Genomic DNA, 24,481 nt, shown 5'->3' on the forward strand with positions numbered 1-24,481 from the left:
AGATGATTGATCCATTGTAGTACGATCACTCTTTTTTTTCTCCCTGTATGCTGTCGCACTTATGGCTCTTAAACCAAGAATATGACATTTGCTAGGATACCATAATCGGACACATAATTTTGTATGCTATAATACTAGAAATGGGAATAATCACCAACCTCTTGGAATGTTTTGTACAAATATGCGTGCCTTCAGGTGTTTGGCCAGATTCGTTGTGTTAAGCTAGGTTTAAACTTTCGCGAGTGACCGTACTGCGCGAGTCCTCACACCTTGTCCGCGTGCTTGAAAATGCTTGAAACAAATAGCTGTCTGACTGAACCATTCTCTTGTATTACGTTAACAAATACGAGCCTCTTGTAATTCTAGGACGAAACATGAGAACGTGAAGACGTTAAGATTGGGCGTTTTGAAAATAAACAACCATTAAATAATGTGATAAAAAAGCGAATAATTTCGAGTATATGTATAAATATTTAACTAAAGTTTAATGTGCTGGGAAATATTGAAATGGACCTTGAAAGTGACGTACAAGTGCTTTAATTCCACCTTGTTGGTGTATGAACCCTACAAACATGACTGTTCATTGCGCTGCGGCGCGCGCTAAGTTACAAAATTCTAGAGGTGCACGACCTCGCGAATTGACAGCGCGCGAGGCTACCGCGATTACATCATTTTCACCGCGCGGACCCTCGCGCTGCTCGCGGCGCGTCAAGTATAAACCAGGCTTTAGCGCCCTTCGTTGAAATGTTCCGAAAGCACCGCTTGCAAATTGGCTTGTTCATGTCCTTCGGTTTTCCATCTGTATCTGCTTCGAATCCAAAGTATTTCCACACAGCACTTCTGCTGCTTTCCTTGTTTAATTAAGACGAGCTGCGAACACACTGCGTTTGTTTTAGCTGCCATTTCAGCATTACCAACTTTTCTGTGCATTACGGAACCTTGGGTGGGTCAAACGAAAGCGCATTTTATGTAAAAAGAATCGATTGGCTCCTTTGGTTGGTACAGCTTTAAAGCACCGTTTGCTTTAATTGCACCGTTTGGTTTTGATGTGTCCACGGGGTTGCCATGACTGTCTGAAATGTATGCAAATAATTCCATATTTCGCTTCGTGCGTGTAGTTTTTCAACAAGCTGAGGACGGTCCGCAATATTGCTTGTATTATCAGCCATCGTACACCGTTTCTTCTTATTCTGCAGAGAGGAGGCAAGCGCTGCACTGCTGTACGCGCACACTGCCCCCGTGTGGCACTCTTTGGAAATACTGCTCTTAAAAAAAAAAAAAAAAAACGCACTTAGTCCTATAGCACCGATACTAAACAAACTGGGTATAGTACCGTTTTTAATGACGAAGTATCGCGATACTACTCTAGTATCGGTATACCGTGCAACACTACTTCCGTTACCACATATCATTAACAAACATGGTATTAGTTATTATCAAAATGCGGATGACACTCATTCCTCTAGAACAGGGGTGGCCAACCCGTCAGAGACAAAGAGCCACTTTTTTTACTGTGTTACGGCCAAGAGCCACATCATACATGGGCATGTAAATTGTTGACGGGGGGGCGATTGAAGATTGTTGGAAGGAGCGAGGGGGGTGTAATGGACAAAAAATAAGTATTATATCGCGATTGATCGATCGCCAGTAGTTGGCGAATTAGTTACTCGTGTGAGCATGTGAAGACAGTCAAATGCGTGTTTTCCACTACGCCGGTTTAAAAAGTATTAGCGGCTCACTAATAGGCTTGTAAACAAACCGCACAACATGAAGATGTAGCAGTGTGTCGCCCTCAGAGATGATGATGTAACCGGGCCACAGCACAGATCGTTGGACAGCATAGGACCGGCTGGGGAGCCGCATGAAACCAGGTTGGCCACTCCTGCTCTAGAACCTAAAGCCCTAAAATCAATTAGCTCTCTGTTTGAGTGTATAGGTGATATACAGACATGGATGTCTGATAATGTTCCACAATTAAATAAAGAGAAGACAGAGGTTCTTGTTCTTGGTAGTAATTCACAAAGGAATGATGTTCAGACTTCTTTAAATCGAATGGGCATCACTTTTTGTTAACCCTTTAAATCCTGTAAAGCGCTTTGTGACAACATGTGTTTTGAAAACAATATACAAATAAACTTTGATTGATTGATTGATTGATTGACTTTTGATAATGAGCTCAGCTTTAAATCACACATCACAACTATATGAAGAACAGCTTATTTTCACCTTCGAGATATGTTCTCTCCTGCTGATAATGAAAAACTTGCATTTTTTTTTGCATTTATCATCCATGCATTTATCACATCACGGCTAGATTATTGTAACACAGTTCTATCTGCTCTCTATGTTCAGAACACTGCTGCAAGGGTCCTGACCTGCAGGGGAAAGAGATATCATATTACACTTGCACTGCACTCACTGCACTGGTTACCTGTCAGTTTTAGAATAGATTTAAGGTTCTGGTGATGGCTTTTAAATGCCTTGCTCCTCTTTACCTCAGTGAAATGATGGTTAGATATGTTCCAATCAGGTCTCTCAGGTCTTCAAACAGTAATCTACTGGTGATTCCTTAAAGCCGATTAAAGATTTGCGAGGGTGCTTTTAGCTCCTATAGCCCAAAGATCTGAAACTCTTTTCCTAAGTATGTAGAGCTGCGTGTCATTGGCATAACAGTGGAATGATAGACCATGACGGCTGATGAGTTGACCAAGGGGAGTGAGGTAAAGGATAAAGAGGATGGGGCCAAGAACTGACCCCTGGGGAACACCACAAGTGACTGGGTGTGGGTTTGATGTGGAGTGATCCAGGGAAATGTATTCTGTCCGGTTTGTGAGATAAGATCGGAACCAACTGAGGGCGGTGTCAGTGAGTCCAGTGGTGAAGTGGAGCCGGTTTAGTAAGATGTCATGGTCGACAGTGTCAAATGCAGCAGATAGGTCCAGGAGAATGAGGAGGGAGGGGGAACCAGAGTCTGAGGGCATCAGGAGGTCTGTGCTGTGAGCAGGGCGGAAACCAGACTGAAATTTTTCATAGAGGTTGTTGTGTGTTAGATGGTTCTGGAGATGAGTAGCCACTACTTTTTCAAGTACTTTGGATATGAAGGGGAGATTGGAGATGGGCCTGTAGTTTGAGAGGATCTCTGGGTCAAGGGTGGGTTTTTTGAAAAGTGGTCTGATAATGTCTTCAAGATGGAGGGGACATCGCCAGTTTGGAGAGAGTGATTAATGACAGCGGTGATCAGGGGGGATAGGACAGTGATATGGGTTTTTACCAGTGATGTTGGGAGTGGGTCTAGGGCACAGGTGGTGGATTTCATATTCTTGATGATGTTCTGTACTGCTTCTGAAGAGACCATAGGGAAACAGCTCAGAGGCTGGGAAAAGGCAAATGATAGGGGAGCAGTTTGGGTGAGGGGACCAGGAAGTGCAGAGCGGATGAGTGAGATCTTGGTGGTAAAAAAGTCCATAAAGAGATTGCACTGCTCTATTGAGGATCCAATAGGTGAAGGGGTTTGTAGTTTTAGAAGATGGTTTACAGTGGAGAAAAGCTGTTTGGAATTTCCTGGGCTGTTTCTGATGATATTTGAAAAAGAATTTTGACCTTGCCTCTTTCAAGGTCTTTGAGTATTTACTTTGATGATCCCGTTAGATTTGTCTGTCCACAGTAAGGCCAGAGGTTTTATAACGCCGCTCCAGGGCCCGCCCTGCTGTCTTCATCCTCCGAAGCCCATCTGTGAACCAGGGAGCTGAGCGGGAAAAAGTAACTGCTCTGGATTTAATAGGGGCATGATGGTCCAGGAGGCTTCTGAGCTGGCTATTGTAGTATTCCACTGCTTCATCGGGTGATAAAAAGTGTGTGGAAAGGAGCTGAAAGTCTGCTGCAAGATGAACTGGATTTATCTTTTTCAGATTTCTAAAGCAGATATAGCGTTTGGGTTTGGAGGGGTTGACTGGAGATAGCAGCTCCATAGATAACACCTTGTGGTCGGACACACCTAGGTCATACACCTGCAGATTTTTGAGAAGGGCAGAATTTGTAATGACCAGGTCCAAGGTGTGGCCCTTGATGTGTGTGGGGGCAACAACAAGCTGCTCAAGATTGAGACAGTCAAGTAGTTGGAGAAACTCAGTAGCAGAACGGCAGGAGGGGTTGTCAACATGAATATTCATGTCTCCTAGAATGATAACATCTGTGGAGGACGAGCAGAAAGTTGTAAGAAGGTTTGATATTTCAGGGATAAAAGATGAGTTTGGTTTTTGTGGTCTGTAGATGAGGAGGAATAGCACAGATGACAGGTGTTTAGACTTGAAGGCAAGGCATTCAAATGAAGATATTTCAGGTAGTGGCTGCAGAGATAACTGCAGTTCACAGCGGTAGATGACTGCCAGACCGCCGCCACGGCCTGTACTGCAGGCTTTCTGGAGGTACCTATATCCTGGAGGACAGCTCTCATTCAGAGAGGAAAAAGTGTCTGGTTGGTGCCAGGTCTCTGTGATGCACATATAATCCAGACATTTATCCAACATGTGATCATAGCGGATATAGCGAGGGCGACGGAGAAGACCAAACTGTTTAATCACGTTTATGCATGATGGTGTAAAGAGATGGTTGAGATTCATCAACTAGTCGACAGAGTAACTCAACATAGTTTTGCCCGGCAGCGTTGAGATGAATAGCGTGTTGTTAGCAAGAATGCTTCGTAGACATCCAGCTATAGCGATGGCGATGGATAACATCGGGCTTTCCCGGAGGCACTACGCGATGTCTGGGAAAGTGCAAGAACCAGGCTGTCTAAAACAGGACTCAGAAATAAGTTTTCTGGCCACAGTGGCAAGCAAGATGGTAGGCAGCAAAAACCAGACTAGCGTTTGCATCAACCTAACTATCAGCAAGAGGGGTTGAACTGGTTTGCAGCCGGGATAATAAGTATTATTTTATAAGACGACTTCTTATTTTAAAGCGCAAAAATCGTCAGTTACTCGACTGGAGAAGCGGCGAACAAGCAACGCCAGCGTCCTCTCCTGTCAGCGTACCCCCTCTCACCTAAATCTTATGGAATATCTTTACAATAAGTCAGAATGTCCACTGTGGTTAACATCAGCAATTGACCTCACAAAGTCAATTTTGATTAATGGACACACATTCTCATAGATATTTTGTTGAAAAACTTCATAAGGAAACTGTTAAAGCCATGAAGCATAGTCATCTCCATGTTAAAGACAAGTCCATATTAATGTCCATGGTTTTGCAATGGGATGTACAAGAAGTACAAGAGATTCGATGGTCAGACACTTTTGGCCATGACGTGAAAAATAAGGAAGAGCCAGATTTCAGGTGTACGATAGAGAACATCAGCACATGAATTAAAATCAAGATCATTTTCAATGTTTTTTCACAAGAAGTGCTTCCACATCTTTTTAAAATGGAAATGTTTTGTTATGTTTTTGTTTGAATGACATGTTAAATAGCCACAAGGCATTTTTTTTCTTGTCTGCTTACAGCTGGATGACACAGACAGAGACGTCGTGGAAAAGGTTGGCAAAGATTAGTTTTGTTCTATGATCACTTCATGTTTAAACAATTTCTGAAACTATGATTGTATCAGCATGTACAGAACAGTAATCTTTTCCCCTTTCTTTCCAGGGTCCCTCTCAAGCATCGACTTCATTTACTGCCACTCTTGCTTCATTAGGCTCATGCAGAGGAAGTGGAGATTCAACTGTCACTGCAGACCCAGAGACCTCCATGCAGGAGATTAAGGTAGTCCAAATTCTTCCTTGTCAAATGAGGTTTCAAAACCAGAGTGCCAAGGTGAGAGCAGCATTTAATATTTATTATTATGTTTATTTAAGTTTATTATATTTATTATAGTTATAACATTTATATTAATATTATTTTGTATTATTAATATTATTACTACATTTATTTTTATTGATGTAGAAGCACACACTAATTTACCGTATTTTCCGGACTATAAGCCGCTACTTTTTTCCCCCACGCTTTGAACCATGCGGCTTATAATGAGGTGCGGCTTTTCTGTAGATTTTTCTTCACCCGTCAGGGGGCGGAGCAGAAAGTTAATCAGGTGGTAGGTCAAAGTGGTGAATCAAAGAAGAAAGTGCTCATTTTCATTTAGCACATGCAAGCAGCAGGCACGACAGAGAATTCTTTTCAAACCAACATGTGTTGTGCCAATTTCTGACTCCCCGGCAGAATCCGACTCACCTCGTTAGCACACGCATATAGACGCTACAGATGATATTCGGGAGTTACAGTGATTATAACTCTCTAGTTTTGTCATAACTAGATATTTAGACATAATACTGCTGTAATACTGCAAAGTTATGTGGTCAGAGGTGAACTTCACTGTAGTCGGTGTGTATTTTATTAAAAATAATTAACACCCTTGAGCGAGTGTGTCTTTGGACATAGATAATGCCGTGCCATTTGCTGTGATGGATAATTAAAGTCTAGCTCTTATTTATGCATAGAAACGTAAATCGACAATATAATCTCTAGCGTCTTTATGCAGATAAAAGAGGGCAGTCAGAATTCGACACACCGGCTGAAAGCCAAATCTGTCGCACGTGAAATGCTACAGGCACCGTTCGGAAAATGATCAGTTCAGTTAAATGTGTTCAGTTCAGTAGATATATGCAGCTTTTAGCCCAGTGCGGCTTATACAACATTTTCCATTTGTTTTTAACTTTGTATGTGCGGCTTATATTGAGGTGTGTTCTATAGTCCAGAAAATACGGTAATCAAAGTGATGCAGTATGACACCGATATTCACAACTGACAAATTACGATGAACAAGGAAGACAGACTACACGCACACTTAAATAAACAAACAATAACAAGACACATGTGTGCAACACATGACAATGACGAGATGAGAGACAGGTGCTAGGAATAACACAGTCAGCACAGACAAACACACGTACCAAGACGCACACATGAAAATGACCATACATATGTCTATGTATGGTCTTTTTCGCGTGTGTGTAACGCGGTGGGAGTCGGGGTTGGACAAAATCGCGATAAAGAGCTGGCACTTACTTTATTGGAGCTAGTCTCCTCTAAAAGAACCATGCCCACACGGAGAGTGCGCGACTTACGAGGCATACCGAACACACTTCACTGAAACACTAACGAATGAATACCAAGGACCACAGAGCGACTATGAAGGAAAATAAGTTTATATGAAAGTAAATGCTGACATAAAGCGAGGCACAGAGAAAACACAGCAGAGACTAAAGTAAATGAGAGATCCGAAACCACAACACAACAACCAATAACGCCAGACTACCAAGTATTATACACAGGGGAAAACCATCGGAAACTAGAACCAAATGCAGAGAAACTAGACTAACAGATATGAACTAAGACAGACAGAAAGTTTGACAACGTAACACAGAGCACAAAGCATAAACCAGGATAAACTAAGAATGAACATAGAAAGCACTTTTAGGAGTAACCAAAGTTAAAACATACAAAGGACATGGAGGCAAGACTAACCAATACGAATGCAAATACTCACAAGGCTTTTAAACATGAAACTAGAGCTAAACAACCAGAGCAACAGGGACAAAACCACCAGATCACAAACACAAAAACCCACAATCAGAACACAGAAAACTAAATACCAGAAAATAATGAAACATAAACAAGAAACAGCTGAGACAGCAAACGAAGGCAGGACTATACAAAGAAGTTGTGGCAGACAGGAGGGGGAGGAGCAAAGCGTGACAATGTGATATCTTGGTGCCCGGGCATGCCGATACACAGACATGCCCGGAGGGGTCAGGGGGCTGTACTGTGACACTCCCCAGCATATATGTTGCTGTCCCTCATCACAGCTGCTTATGTTGTGTAACATTTTTTAAACAGTGATCTGCACCCACTTTAGGGTCCTGTCTAGGTTTGGCAGTTGCAGTACTGACAATGGCTTTTTGGTTGGGTGTCAATATATCCACACAGTGGAAAACCAATGAAAAAGGGTGTTTTAATGTGGTAATAACTATGTACAACACACACAGATATTCCAATACAAAACAAGGTGTGATTATACACAAAGTGAAGTTCTTTATTGGAAAGATATCTAGGATTTTGCCAAAGAAAATAACAAAACTGTAACTACTATGATCTGTGTTTTAAGTAACTTACCTAATCTTACGACAGAAAACAGAAAGAAAAGCTGCCTACAGTAGGCTAAAAATTGTCAAATATTCTGAGGTTGGCATCTGCCCAGTTCCCTAGGGTATTAGAGAATGTGTGGTATGTATGGTAGATTTGTTTGGTTAACCCCATCAAGGAAAAGCAAAGATAGTTCATTTGTATAGCAGTTTTCATAGTTCCATGGGTGTGGGTCGTTTGTGAGCGTGTTCGTAGTCGCACATGTGCCTTGTCTCGAGATCACGAGGGTATGTGTTAATCACCTATATAATGTGCGTTCGCGCAATTTCTTGTGCTCCTCTTTGTCTAAAGTTTCGTGCCAGTGTGAGTGTAGTTGTTTTGCTTGCCCTCCACATGGTGCTTCACGTGTTTGTGTGTTTATTAAACGTTTTATGTTCCACTGTTCGAGGCTCGTCGTGCCTCCTCCTTCCAGCGCCACACTCCCTGAGATGTAAACACAAACAAAAAGCTAGCATGAGCCAAACAGAAAGCTAAGTTGAGTTTTTTCAATACAAAGAGGTCTAATGTCTGGACACATTTAAGGTTCGTTGAGTTTTTTCCATCCAGGATCTGCACAAAATATTGCTCCTCCATGTTTTGTGTTGACCTTAAACACAGTTATCTAATGGGTTCCTAGTAATCTGGATTGTTTTAGCATGTCAGATAGCTACATTGGCTACTAAGGAGTAGTATTCTGCAACATACTGGGAGCCAATTTAACGTTTGTTTCACGTTTCAGCCCCTGATCCTGTGCTCGTCTTTGTCTGAGTCTCACACGTGAATGTATGTATTGTTGTGTGTGCGCTATCCACAATATATATATATATACCGGGTCTGTTGTCCCTCCCGCCACGTCAAATATAAACCAGTCAGCTTTGATGTGTGGCTATATTATATACTATATGACCTAACACAAGGATTGTCTGCTACGGAGGAAATTCAAATGACGTATGCTGGGGGAGCATGAAACTTTCTTGTCCCGGGCCCCAGCAAGACTGTCAATGGGCCTGTATATGGGAGAACATAGGCTGCCAAAAGTCAAACCATCGTTTTCAGGAACGTAAGCTGTAGAGGGAGGACTGACAGAAGTAATTAACAAAGCGGGAACAGGGGAACTAACATCTGGGGTATGTGAATCAGCTCTAGAGACATAACGTTTCAACATGTTGATATGACACACTCGTGTCTTTTTTCTGCGATTAGGTGTTCGATTTTCATAATCGGTGTCACTCAACCGAGACAGGATCTCATACGGTCCCACAAACTTTGCACACAGGGCAGAACCCGGCACTGGCAACAAGTACGGAGGGTACGGAGGACAGCCTTTTGGTCATGTCTTGACTTCATGCGCGTCTGTGTGGCGCTCAGTGACTCCTGTGCCAAAGCACATACAGCATGTAACCGCTCACGACATATCGGACAATATTTCTTCCTGTAATATTTTCAAGGGTCCTCGAAGTTTGTGTCCAAAAATCAGTTCAGCAGAACTAAACCCTAGGGACTCCTGTGGGGTCATGCGCACGGCAAATAGAAGGAAAGGGAGACCTTCATCCCAATCCTTGTGACAAACAATAAATCTGAAGCATAGACTTCAATGTTTAGTGGAAAGGTTCGATGGCTCCCTGTGATTCGGGATGATACGCACTTGAGGTATTGTGTTTTATGTGTAATTGTTTCATTGCTTTACGAAAAACGGCAGACAAAGTTTGTTCCTTGATCTAACTGAACCACTTTCGGTAGTCCGAAAATGGTGAAGAATTTGATCAGAGCTCGAACTATAGCTGGGGTTTTAAGTGAGCGGAGAGGGATGGCTTCTGGGTATCTGGTGGCCGTACACATAATTGTGAGTAGATACTTGTATCCTGATTTGGTTTTTGGGAGAGGGCCAATACAATCGATTAACACCTTCTCGAATGGTTCACCGTATGCTGGAATCGGTTTTAGCGGGGCTGAGGAAATGTTTTGATTTGGTTTTCCTGCTAACTGACAAACATGGCACGACTGACAATATGGAGTGACATCCGACTTCATTAACGGCCAAAAAAAATACCGTAGTACGGGTAGTGCCCTTGGTGGGGGGCTCTATCACGTTACAGCCCCTGACCCCTCCGCTTTGGGTGTGTGTTTGTCATGTACAGTAGGGTTGCAGCGGTAACCGGTTTCACGGTATACCACGGTATTAAAATGCAAAAGGCAAAAAATGTAAACGGCAAGCCAGCGGAGAAACTCAGAGAAACTCAGCGGAGAGTTGCATGTGCAACTCTGTTCCGGTTCAGCTACTCAGCACACAGCGGTGAGAATGGCAGAAAGTGCATCAGACTTAACAAATTTTAAAAAGAAAATGACGTAATTGCTGTGGCTCTGCCCGTGCGCAAGGGCCTCGCATGCTGTCAATTTGCAAGGTTGTGCACCTCTCGAATTTTGTAACTTGTAATCTTTGCACAATGAACTAAGTCATGTTTGCAGGGTTCATAGCCTACACCTTCCTACAAGGTGGAATTAAAGCACTTCAAATCAAGATTTATTAATCATACAAGTACAATATGAAATGCTTTCTTGCCCAGGGCCCAGTGTTAAAGCACTGGAAAACCAGAGCGGCGGCAGCGTACAAACGCAGACACACCACCTTCACAGGCAGAGAAAAACATAGATAACATTTGGAGGAGACAAAAAAATATGACCACAGATTATTCTCGCAGTGCGGTTGGCGAACGAAAATTGTTGACGTTGTTGAGGCCGTATACGCCAACGCTAGAAATCTAGCACTAGGACCCTGGAGCGGTTATTTTCTGCATTAGCGCTAGATTTGGCAAAGTTCACATCGCGCCAGAACAACTGAACAACACACACTTATAATAATTTAATGCCTCCCCTCATAAAATTCCAGACGTTTTAAGACATTCTTAGGCCTTGAATATGGAAAACTAAATTTAAGACATTTTAAGACTTTTTAAGGACCCGCGGGTACCCTGGCTGAGAGACCACCTGATCAAATCCATTTTCTTGTTAAAATTCGAAGAGCAGCGTCAGGTTACTAAGACAAGACACAGAATCTAAGCTGAGCAGGGCAGGAGGGAGGGAGTGCAGGAGCAGAGATAAAGTGCGACCGCCTCTTTTGAAAGCCGGAAGAAGAATGTAGCCTACTTGTAGCCTACATCTCTTTCAATGTCCATTTCAATATTTCCCAGCATGTTAAACTTAATTAAGTGTGATGGGCAGGGTGAGCAAAATTAAATGGAAGCGATCACGCCAAGTCTCAAGGAAAATGGATGGTTTAATAGAGAAAGTGCGCAAACCAAAACCCGTGAACTGATCCAAACTAAGGATATAATAACCAGCGGTCAACTGGTACAAAGACAAGACATATATAGGCAAACAGATGACCCTCAGGTGAGACAGATCACGGGCTCCGCCCACCTGAGGGACGCACACAACTCAACAATTGACAGGACAGCTGCTGCTGTAAACGGGGGCGACCAGTAGGGGGCCCGCCGTACCGTGACAGATCCCCCCTCCAAGCCGCACTCCCCTCCACCAGCTGTGCGGCACACAGCGGCAGCACACAAAACAAAGGGGCAGGAAGGCAGGGACAAGGCAGGGACACACCCCCTGCAGTCCAGAAGCTGAAACACAGAATACAAACATAGGTTAGCTCACCTCCCTGGGCGGGACCCTGGACCTCCCTGGACACCCTAGTGGGCTTGTGACCGCTGAGCCCCCCATGGTGTGCGGATGGAGAGCAACAGCTCCCCACTCATCCTTGGTGCCTGAGTGCACAGGGTGCCTCCCTGGGGTGCGGCTACTCCACCCACTAACCGCTCCCGGCTACCTTACCTCTCGGGACTGACCCTTGCCCTTTGCTAGGGGTCACCCCAGGATCCTGGGGAGACAACCCCTCCCGTAATACAAGAGAACTGTTCAGTCAGACAGCTATTTGTTGTGAAACGTAGTTACAATTTCAAGCATTTTAGTACTATTGCCTAAATTCCATCACATTTCAAACCTGAAACACAAAGCAACATAAAAATTTGTCAGGTAAATGTTCCTTCCCGTTTTGAGGGATGTTTCTTTATACTAACACATATTGTTTCGGACAACACTGCAAAGAATGTCTCCGCTCTGCGGAGTCGCACGCTACGGTCACTCGCGAAAGTATAAAAATAGCTTTTTAAGGTCCTTGCTTTCACTGGATGTGAAAGATGTCATTAATTTACATGTGTTCATTTTCAAATTCTGACGTGCCTGTTTTTCATATGTTAAAACCAGACTCAGTGTGAAAGCCTTAAAATAGAAATCTCTATTGTGAGGATCATGTCAGAAATAAATCCTCTCTTTCTGTAGTATCTGGTTATATTCCAACTTGGCAGTAAAATGGACGTTTACAACAGTTGTTGATCAGATACTGACCCAGGCTCAATTTATCAGATATTAAATAATTTAAACTTAAATATGTGACGGGCAGGTGTGAGCAACTGAAAAGGAAGCGATCACGCCAAGTCTCAGGGAAATAGGATGGTTTAATAGAAAGTGTGCAAACCAAAAACCCGTGCATGGTTCCAGATTAAGGAAATAATAACCAGCAGTCAACTGGTACAAAGACAAGACATATATAGACGAACAAACGACCCTCAGGTGAAAACTGAAAACACAAAACACAACAAAGGGGCGGGAGGGCGGGGACAAGACAGGGACCCGTTCCCTGCCGTCCTGAGCTGAAACACAAAACACACATATAAGCTCTTCGTCACAGGACGCAGACAAGGCAGGAACCCGCTCCCTGCAGTCCTGGAGCTGAAAACATAAAACACATAGGTTAGCTCGCCTCCTGGGCGGGACCCTGGACCGACTGGGCCGTCAACAAGACGATAACCATGCCCCGGTCGGTCACAGGGCCCTCGCGCCCTAACCGGCCTTAGGCCGCTTAAGCCCCACCGCTGTGTGCGGACCGGGAGCACATGGCCCAACACACGTCACAGGTGTGGATGTGTGCAGGCCGCCACACTGGGGTGCGGCCACGGCTTCCACCAACCACCTCCCCAACCTACCTCCTCGCTCGGAGCTGACCCCTGCCCTTTTCGCTAGGGGTAACCCCAGACTCCTGGGGAGTGAACCCCTCCCCGGGGCCCCTCATCTCAAGGTGGACTCCTCCACCCAACCCAGGAGCGCCAGAGACCAGGGCCCTGGCAATCCGCAACAGGGACACGCTGGTCACCCCGAGCTCGAAGGAGAGGGTCTCCTCCTGGAGACCCCACTAGGTCCGGGAGTACGGCAGTCCACCACCAGGAGCGACCTGCAACACATCACACACGCACACAGACGACACATAACACAAAACGCGCACTGCTCCGACCACTGACCCCCCTTTTACACAGGGGGGAAGGGACCCCTTCTTGGCATGAGGAGACACCCTGTCCTTACACCCCAGGCATCCTCCGCCTACAAAGGGGTACAGGGGCTCCTCTTTGCTCAGGGGTCCCTCCCAACCGGTCAGGTCTTCTGATGGAGCAGTGCCTTCTGAGCCACATGTCGTGGCTCAGGAACCTCATAGCTCCCCCCCAAAAACATATTTAGGGGGGGCCCCTCTGGGGAATAACAAAACAAAAAACACAGATACAACATATAACACACACGCACCTAAGATGCCCTCCGTGCCACCTCCAGTGGCACGGGACCTCAAATGGACCCCTCCCCACACACAGTGAAGAGGGGTGCAAGAGAGGAATTACATAAAACAAAGCACGCTACACTCTAGGACAAAACGAACACGCAAAGACAGAACACCAACAAACGGACAGGACCCACCGATGCGCGCGCTCTGCGGAGCGTGACGCGCCTACTCCAGCTCTCTCTCTCTCACCGTTTTCCCCACGGGATCCGCAGATCTTTAGAGAGAGAGAGCTATACGCGAGCGGCTTGCGCGTCACGCCCACAGCGACGCGTCTCTCGGGCTCGCAGTCAAAAGGCACTGAGAGACCCTCGCGTCTAACGCGGTCTAGCGTGCAGCACGCACCGGTGGACCCAACTACATACACACACAAACACCACCAGCGAAACACACACCACGGCACACTCACACACTCGCTCACGTCCGCGTCGTTATTAAAACAAAACACTACAACGTACATACACACACACACACAGACGATAACGGACAATGGACGTGCGCAATGTGAGGCACCGGTAGTTTCGCTGGGCGAGAGCGGAGTCTACCGGTCCCCAGCTCTAGTCACCGCTGTGTGATTTACGGGTTTAAACACAAACAACATTTAAACACGGCGGGACGAGTGGGGACAGACTCAACACTCTCTCAGACAATACACAGACAAACACACAGCACGTAGACAAACACTTACCACGAGACATGACCACGAACGAAGGAGAAAGCAAAGGAGACTGGCGGCTTCCGAAAGGTGGCTGGTTATTCTGTGACGGGCAGGTGTGAGCAACTGAAAAGGAAGCGATCACGCCAAGTCTCAGGGAAATAGGATGGTTTAATAGAAAGTGTGCAAACCTAAAACCCGTGCATGGTTCCAGATTAAGGAAATAATAACCAGCAGTCAACTGGTACAAAGACAAGACATATATAGACGAACAAACAACCCTCAGGTGAGACGGATCACGGGTCCCGCCCACCTGAGGGACGAACATCACGTGACCAAAAACAGGACCGCTGCCGCTGTAACCGGGGGCGACCGGTAGGGCCCCCCCCCCACAACGTGACAAAATAATTGTAGGCCTACTGAAATCCATGATTTAGGTTTCTCTAATTTTGCATTATTTATATAAAAATGTGTACAGCTTGTTTTTTTTAAGGAGGCATTTTGTATACAATAGTTCCAGGTTTCTAGAATAAATAGTTAATTGAACAAAAAAAAACTTTTGTTGTAATTTCTTTAAGGGTCAGTGGATCTTTTAATAATATATGTAACAAACCCGTGATAACGGTATTTTAGATACCATGATAACTGTGATACCGCGGTATTTTCTGAGACGGTTATCATACCGTGAAAATCTCATACCGTTGCAACCCTAGTCTACAGTCATAGCCAAAAGTTTTGAGAATGATACAAATATTAATTTTTACAAAGTCTACTGCTTCAGTTTTATAATGGCAATTTGCATATACTCCAAAATGTTATAAAGAGTGATCAGCTTAACAGCAATTAATTGCAAAGTCAATATTTGTCTAGAAAATGAACTTTATCCCCCAAAACACATATCAACTTCATTGCAGCCCTGCCTTAAAAGGACCAGCTAACATTGTTTCAGTGATTGCTCCATTAACACAGGTGTGGGTGTTGATGAGGACAGGGCTGGAGATCAATCTGTCATGATTAAGTAAGAATGACACCACTGGACACTTTAAAGGGAGGCTGGTGCTTGGCATCATTGTTTCTCTTCTATTAACCATGGTTATCTCTAAAGAAACACGTGCAGTCATCATTGCACTGCACAAAAATGGCCTAACAGGGAAGAGTTTCGCAGCTAGAAAGATTGCACCTCAGTCAACAATCTATCGCATCATCAAGAACTTCAAGGAGAGAGGTTCCATTGTTGCCAAAAAAGCTCCAGGGTGCCCAAGAAAGACCAGCAAGCACCAGGACCGTCTCTTTTAAAAGTGTTTCAGCTGCGGGATCGGGCTACCAGCAGTGCAGAGCTTGCTCAGGAATGGCAGCAGGCAGGTGTGAGTGCATCTGCACGCACTGTGAGGCGGAGACTCTTGGAGCAAGGCCTGGTCTCAAGGAGGGCAGCAAAGAAGCCACTTCTCTCCAGAAAAAACATCAGGGACAGACTGATATTCTGCAAAAGGTACAGGGAGTGGACTGCTGAGGACTGGGGTAAAGTCATTTTCTCTGATGAATCCCCTTTCCGATTGTTTGGGACATCTGGAAAACAGGTTGTTAGGAGAAGACGAGGTGAGCGCTACCACCAGTCTTGTCTCATGCCAACTGTAAAGCATCCTGAAACCATTCATGTGTGGGGTTGCTTCTCAGCCAAGGGAATCTGCTCTCTCACAGTCTTGCCTAAAAACACAGCCATGAATAAAGAATGGTACCAGAATGTCCTCCGAGAGCAACTTCTCCCAACCATCCAAGAGCAGTTTGGTGATCAACAATGCTTTTTCCAGCATGATGGAGCACCTTGCCATAAAGCAAAGGTGATAACTAAATGGCTCAGGGAACAAAACATACAGATTTTGGGTCCATGGCATGGAAAATCCCCAGATCTTAATCCCATTGAGAACTTGTGGTCAATCATCAAGAGACTGGTGGACCAACAAAAACGTACACATTCTGACAAAATGCAAGCATTGATTGTGCAAGAATAGACTGCTATCAGTTATGACTATATTGACTTGCTGCATTAACTCATTCTAACTGTCAATAAAAGCTTTTGTTACTCATACTATGATTGCAATTGTAGCGGATACATATGTTAGTTATGGATTATGAATGGAGCACCATCCTGATTGCTCAGGAACCAATATTGTGATAACGGAGATAGGTTGAATATGGTTTAATCAGTCTCATTACTAAAGGGTTAAGTTCTGGTTCCGCGCAATGACCTAATACCATCAACCAAAATATGTATTTACCACCGTGACCAGATTAATGAATAAATGTCCAAATTTATTAAATGGTTAATATTACAATTGATATGAAGAATAGCATATGGAATGATTTGGCTCAAAATGAAATTAAACCTATATGTGAATCTACTAATCTAAACCAGGGATATAATAGTGAACAATAAAGAATATAAAATTAAACAACAACAGCGAATGATAAGCAGTTATTGACAGTCATGAAATATTATATGACTACACTAAGGCTTGCCTAACTAGCATAGGACCCAGGGACGGACACAAGGTCTTTAGAGAGAGAATAGAAAGGAGAAAGAGAAAGTTTGGGCAGGTTAATGTATAACACTATTTACTATTTCGGACTTCGGGAGAAATAGAAGTTGGCAATCCCAAATCAGCATATGAACTGAGCGTCTTACTTCGTTGGAGAGGCGTGGTGAAGCGGACCAACCGGTGTGCGTTCACCGTTCGTTTCCTGAGGCAGCTAATGTCTGCGGCGCAGGTCACGTGAGACGTCGCAGCTGAAGGGCGCAGACAAACTTGTGCACATAACTTGACTGAGAAAGAAGATGAGCTTGACTTGAAATAATAGACAAAATAAAATTACGTTTGACGACGACACGTAAAATAAATAAAATAAAATATAGAAGAATCTATATTCTTCAGAAGAATCTTCTGTTGGACTCAGTGAGAGCTTGTTGCAGTCTTTTGGCTTCGCTCCAGTGGACTCTGCAGTGTTCAGCGTGAGTCCAGCACTCTGTTGGCGTGTTTCGAGAGAGAGAGAGAGAAAGGGAGAGAGAGAGGGGGAGCGAGGGGTGCCCGTCTTTCCAGGTCTAGTTAATGACTTAACCAAAAAAAAGACAGATTAGCACAATTTGAAGACAAAGGGAATTCCCTATTCCTAAAAAAAATTGACTTACATACTCTGCCTAAATAAGTATTAATTTGGTTCTATTAATCTACACATTGAGCGATTCTTAATTTCCACTTTTGAACAATAAATGACACAGGCATGGATGTGAAGTCACATAAGCACACATAAAAATGATTACATTTGATGAGTGACATACAAACTAATACCTAGATGTGCATATGCCTAATATAGCACATTACATGTTGATACTTGGTTATATATTAATCTAAATTAATATTACATCGGAATACAAGTGTATTGATATATCTAAAATAATGCAGCACAGGAATATGTGAGTACACAAGTCTCTATGACTAACACACAGAATTAATGAGCATGCATGTCTAAACAGCAGAACACACAGTAATATATATGCATGCCTGCATTCACTATAGAGTTTAAGACTACAAGAACAGGTATATCTAATAAGATCACTTAATACTGAATACATGAAAGATCATAAGTTGTGTCTTTATATCAACCACATGTCACAGTGTTCACATTTAGAGGCACATGGTCCTGTGGTCCTTTGTCCTCAAAGGCAGGAAAGCTGAATACTGGTTTCAAGAATAATTAATCTTTCCTTGTTTGAAAGGTAGTCAAGTTCGGTGTCTCTAGACTGCATTCGCCAAGCTGGTTCCTGTAGGCTGAATCCCAATTCCGTGTACAGTTCAGATTTGGAGTTACAAGGATTTCTGAAATATTGCATCTTTAGTTTTGGATTTTAACACAAGAATTCCAAGGTGTTATAAACTGGGGTTAAGTCAAGTCAAGAGGTTTTATTGTCATTTCAACTACATACAGAGTACACAGTGAAATGAAACAACGTTCCTCCAGGACCATGGTGCAACATAAAACACAGTGCAGACAGAACATAAGTGCAACATACAGACAGTACAACACAATACAGACAGTACAATATACATAGTGCAAACAGACACTTCACTAGACAGAGAAGTGTAAGAGGTAGGTTGGGTAGTGCAAATTGTGCCATGTGCAATACGCAGTATATGTGCATAGGGAGTCCCTGTCGCAGTGAAGTAGTGTGTGTAGTGCAAATTGCCTTCACATTGTCAGGGATAAGTGGTTGGGTGGGTGTGGGTGTGTGTGTGTGTATGTATGGAGGAGAAGTCCGTCAGTTTAATGACTGGCATTGAGGAGTCTGATGGCTTGTGGGAGGAAGCTGTTGCAGAGTCTGGCCATGTTGGACCGGATGCTGCGGTACCTTCTTCCCGATGGGAGGAGGGAGAACAGTTTGTGGGAGGGGTGGGTGGGGTCATCCACCTTTGCTGATGAGACCCAGCACTGTTGTATCATCGGCGAACTTAATGATGTGGTTTGAACTGTGTTTTGCTACACAGTCATGAGTCAGCAGGGTGAACAGCAGAGGACTCAGAACACTGCCCTGGGGGGCCCCAGTGTTCAGTGTGATGGTGCTGGAGGTGCTCTTCCCGATCCGGACTGACTGGGGCCTCCCAGTCAGGAAGTCCAGGATCCAGTTACAGAGGGGTGAGTTTAAGCCCAGCAGGCTTAGTTTCCCAATGTGTTTCCGTGGGATGATGGTGTTGAATGCTGAACTGAAGTCTATGACCAGCATTCTGGCATAGGTGTCCTTCTTCTCCAGGTGGGTGAGGGAGAGATGAAGGGTGGTGGTGATGGCATCGTCCGTGGAGCAGTTGGGACGATACGCGAATTGCAGGGGGTCTAGTGTATGGGGCAGCTGGGCCTTGATGTTCCTCATGACTAACCTCTCGAAGCAGTTCATGATGATGTGGGTGAGTGCGATGGGACGGTAGTCATTGAGCCAGGGCACTGTGGACTTCTTTGGCACGGGGACGATGGTGGTGGTTTTGAGACACGTTGGGACAGTGGAGCTGCTCAGGGAGATGTTGAAGATGTCCGTGAGAACATCCATCAGTTGTTCTGCACATTCCCTGAGCACTCTGCCGGGGATGTTGTCTGGTCCTGCAGCTTTGCATGGGTTGACTCTGCGCAGAGTTCTCCTCACATCCACTGCAGACAGACACAACACCTGCTCGTCTGACTTGGGTGAGGTCTTCCTTGCCAACGTGTCATTTTGTGCCTCGAACCGTGCATAGAAGTCATTCAGGGCATCAGGGAGGGAGGCATCACCGTCACAGGACGGTGGTGTTGTCCTGTAGTTGGTGATTGCCTGGATGCCCTGCCACATGCGCCGTATGTCACCACTGTCTTTGAAGTGGCTGTGGATTCTCTGGACATGTGCACGCTTTGCCTCTGATGGCTCGTGACAGTTTGGCCCTAGCTATCCTTAGGGCCACCTTGTCACCCGCTCTGAAGGGGAATCAGGTCTGTGATTTAGGTTTACGAGTGTAGACCTTTCCTGCTCTCTCTGCTCTCTCTCTGCCAGAGCACGTTAAGGGTCTTTGTTTTACTCTCAGCAGTAGTGAACCGTGACCATTAAACCTGGTCCCGCTCCCATCCCCCCGAAAAAAAATTTTTCCTCTCCTAATTAACTGCAATAAAGAAAAAAAAAACGACAGTACAGCTTTAGACACGCAATAAACAGTAATATCTGTACTAGATAACTTCTTAACAAAAATAAGGTTCCAACAAAATAAGGTTCACAGCTCCGTGTTCCTCGGAAACGGAATATGTAAACAATGCGCACGAGGACATCAAAGGAATGAATCGGAACTAGCTAGTGGTGGTACGCTAACGACAGCTAGCGTCGCCACAGCGGGTGGAAATTATCATACAGTTAAGCCCGCCCACTGAGAGGGAAGATATGATTGGTCAATTTTACTGTCATTTGAAACTGGTATTGCGCTGAATTATAACTGCCAGGCCCTCTGTAAACGAACAGCGGGCATCACAGTGCTGATAGGGGGAGACGCAGCCTCACAGGCTTCCACTTAACCCCTCACCTTCCAACACAGATTGAATAGACACGGGTGAATAATTTATTTGCTTATATTTTTGTAATTGTTTAGATGTCGATTGTCAAACTGTAAGTAGATAAAATAAAATTGGATAAATTATATTATATATATTTATGCTTTAAGAATATTTTTAGGCCCTCTGAGAGGGCGTAGAGGGCCCTGACGGTTCCCCACTGACTCTCAGACGATCAGATAAGTTAAGTCTTCCTAAGCTTTTGGGAGAGGAGAGCCATTAGGAGTATGAATTCCTTGGTGCTTGTTACCAAGCGAAGGGCCAATGTTTATCTTTACATACAATTAAAGAGCTGTGGATGGGTTAGTCTCTTGCCTTCCAAGGTGAAAGTAATCCACTTTGTGATATTGCAATGTCTTTGGCTGTCTCCGCTACACAATTATATTTCTGTATGTGATAAAAACATCTGACAAACACACATAAAAATCATGTAAAAATATCATATTTGTATCATTCTCAAAACTTTTGGCCATGACTGTACATCTAGACATCTGCGTCTGTGGATCTTTGTGGGTGTGGATGTGTCTGAATGTGTTCATTCGTTCCACCTGTGGCTCGTCTCGTGATCACTTGGGGCTTATGTGGTTTGTCTATTTAATGTGCGTTCGTGCACGTGAATGTGTGTATTGTTGTGTAAAATAAACGTGACGTCGTGTGTGAAGTAAGGATTCTGTGCCTCGTCCTTTGCCCTGCACCGCACGTCACATTTTGATTTAATATCATTAAACATTTGTTTGACTCTATTTTTAGGAAAACAGGTTGGACAATCATTACAGTGATCAGTCCTGCTGGTAATATAATCATGAATCAATCTCTGTCTTGTTATGACAAGAAATTTGTTAAATTAATTTTAGAATTAAATAACGTTCCCAAAAAGTATTTGCATCGAAAGGAATCTTTAAATAGTGCATCTTTAGGAATCTTTAAATAGATGCCACTAAATTTTCTGTTGACTAGTGCATAGTTTCCAAATGTTGGGTGGACCAAATTCACATAAACAGGAAACAGATAACCAAAGAGGTCAGGACCGCACTGGACCGCACAATCAAAGGCACGCTTCTGGATGCGTTGAGTGATGTCACATGTGCTTGTTTACATCATTCAACGCATCACTCAACGGGACATGTTTCAGGTGAGCTCTGATGATATTGATGAGTTCACGGAAGTGCTTATGAGCTTAGTGGCCAAAATGACTGAAGATATTGTTCTCATGGTAACTTGGTAATCCATGAGGTTATTAAAGCTCGTGCTGCTGCATACAGTGCTGGACTGAGCACTGGGGACTCTACGACTCAGTATAGAGCAGAGTTGTATAAAGTGAGAAAAGCAGTTAAGGCAGCTAAACGGAGATACATGGATAAGGTGGAAGACCATCTTGGTGACCACGACAGTAGACGAGTGTGGCAAGGACTCTGAACTATCATGGATTTTCAAAAACAAACCCAGATTGATATGAACCCCTCGCTGCCAGAAGACTTAAATACATTCTATGCATGTTTCAAGGTCAGCACCGTTAATGTCAATGTAAAAATCGTTAGCTCAGCGCCTACAGCTAGCGCTATAGCTGCTTGCGACCTGATCAGTGAAGTCCACCCACTCTCTTGCGTCTAACATGACCACCCACTCACCGTCTCAGTCTACTCAGCAGTGTTGTCAGGTGTACGATAATTATCGTATTTGTACGATAATTTTGCCCTCTGTACAATGTACGATCAATAATAATCCCCAAAAAAGGCCAAATGTATGATAATTTGACCATTCAGTGAATGTTTGGTTGTAATCAGTTGTAATCAGCCTGTCACTAATTTTTTTGTGAACCCTGAAGGCATCTGTGGGGGTGCTGATGAATCCATTCCGTACTGCCTTCACAAAGCTGTGAGTGCCTGTTGGACGCTACTCAACACTAGAGTGACTATAGCGCATCAATAGACATTTTGGTTATAGATATATATAGATAATTTTGGTTATGATGGGTGTACGATAATTTCCCTGAAAATGCAATAATTGTAGGGCTCTGGTATGATAATCCTAAATTTCTCACCTGGCAACACTGCTACACATTCAGGTCCCACACTCAAACATGGTTGGTCAGGTTAAATGATCCTTTATAGATGAATGACAAAAAAAGAAAGGACCTGGCGACGAGCCACCAAATTGTAAGGTTTTTAAAATCATCTCTAGACATGAATGTTTCTTATACTCACTGTGTGCTCTTACAGGCTGCAATTTGTTCTTTGTTCAAAAGTGCAAAAGTTCTTTGTAGACAATCTGTTTGTTAGTTTGTTTTGCTGCTATATTTTCTTGATTTACTAATGCCTTCAGCCTTTTATTATTCAATTCTCTTCATTTAGGAGATTCATGAGCTTAAGGATCAGATCCAAGATGTTGAGGCCAAATATATGCAGAGCCTGAAAGACGTCAAGGTACAAAGTTAATGTAGGCAATGTTGATACTAAGGCATCATTTCATTTTAGTCTTAAATGTGTAAATATGATGCTGGAGATTTAGAAAAAAAAATATTGGATGCTACAGTAGTACACTCAGCATCAAATGAGAAATAAAAACACTAAAAAATTATGTCACATATATATCACACCATTTATAAATAAAAAAATATAAATAAATAAAAAATGTATTATTTATAAAAGAGTATATGGTATATCTCACAATTAAACAGAGATATGGTATATATATATATAAGCACTAATCTTCAGTTTTGTATCATCTTCTGCATCATCGTCTTAGTTGTTACATAACAACATGACCTTATCCTTTACCTAAGTGCATACTTTTATCCATGCCTTCAGTTACGTCAAGGCTCCTTTATGACATTTAATAAATGACAATCACAAAGAAGCTTTGACGGTGCTTTTAAAATGGTTTAGTTAATGTGATTTTGCTGTAATATTTTTCTAGTCAGATGTATGTTCTTGTGCATGCATAGAAATAATGCTGCTCCATCCATTGTAGGATTCCCTGGTAGAGATGGAGGAGAAGTATCGCAAAGCCATGGTGTCTAATGCTCAACTGGATAATGAGAAGACTAATCTAATGTATCAGGTTGACACTCTAAAAGACTCTCTCATGGAACTAGAAGAGTTTCTTGGTGAGACTCGCAGAGAATCTGCGGAGAAGAGTAAGGTATGTATTGTGGCGTGGTGTGGAAAGGAGAGGCAGCAGGTAGATCCATTGTCAACGTAACAAGGCTCTTTTAATGAATTGCCTCAGTAATGTAATCCCGTATGGATCCGTGATCACACAGAACAGACTCTACAAATACAAGAAACACGAGGGAATGGCAATAACACAACAACACACAACACGACAACAATAACAGGACAAGTGGTGCTGTGGAGGGGGGTGACCAACCGGGGGAGCCCCCCGTACCGTGACACATACATTATATAGATTAATGACAGAGTGATCTATTTCAAGTGTTTTTTATGCATGTTGTAATTGCTCGAGTTTTTTTAGGGTTCACACACATAGTGTGGGAACCCTATTGTAATTGTTAGGATTTTTCTTTCTTATTCTTTGTCCCATTTTTTGACCTAAAACGCATTGTGCAGCCTAGACCGTAATGCCTAGAAACCCCAAACTTGGCAAAAAGGTTCAGTTAACTCCAAGGACCAGATTCCCATACAGGGACCCAAATTGGCCTGATGGTGGCGCTATAGCAGACCACATTGACTTTTTGTCCATATCTCCTACACCGTAGGTCCTAGAACCAAAATTCCAGTTTCTATACATTCCTTGACTAAATTCAATAGGACAATTAATATACAACCATTAAGGTCCGCCCACTTAGATTTCGAGTTAATTTGCATAATGTGCAAAATCACACACATTTTTGAGCGCGAACTAGTCCCTGGATT

General features: G+C 43.6%; 1 protein-coding gene across 19 annotated transcripts in view; it reads left to right on the top strand.

The window, feature by feature from the left end:
• lrrfip1a (leucine rich repeat (in FLII) interacting protein 1a) overlaps window positions 1-24,481 on the top strand; it is a 109,337-nt gene that overhangs the window by 35,590 nt on the left and 49,266 nt on the right. For all 19 annotated transcript variants that reach the window (XM_076985342.1, XM_076985341.1, XM_076985340.1 and 16 more), the window contains 4 exons: window positions 5,502-5,534; window positions 5,644-5,760; window positions 22,958-23,029; window positions 23,577-23,747. In XM_076985342.1, coding sequence (XP_076841457.1) covers window positions 5,502-5,534; window positions 5,644-5,760; window positions 22,958-23,029; window positions 23,577-23,747 — 393 coding nt within the window. The remainder of the gene's footprint in view (window positions 1-5,501; window positions 5,535-5,643; window positions 5,761-22,957; window positions 23,030-23,576; window positions 23,748-24,481) is intronic.

The sequence above is a fragment of the Brachyhypopomus gauderio genome, unplaced genomic scaffold (assembly GCF_052324685.1).
Source record: "Brachyhypopomus gauderio isolate BG-103 unplaced genomic scaffold, BGAUD_0.2 sc40, whole genome shotgun sequence".
In the NCBI taxonomy this organism is placed as follows: domain Eukaryota; kingdom Metazoa; phylum Chordata; class Actinopteri; order Gymnotiformes; family Hypopomidae; genus Brachyhypopomus; species Brachyhypopomus gauderio.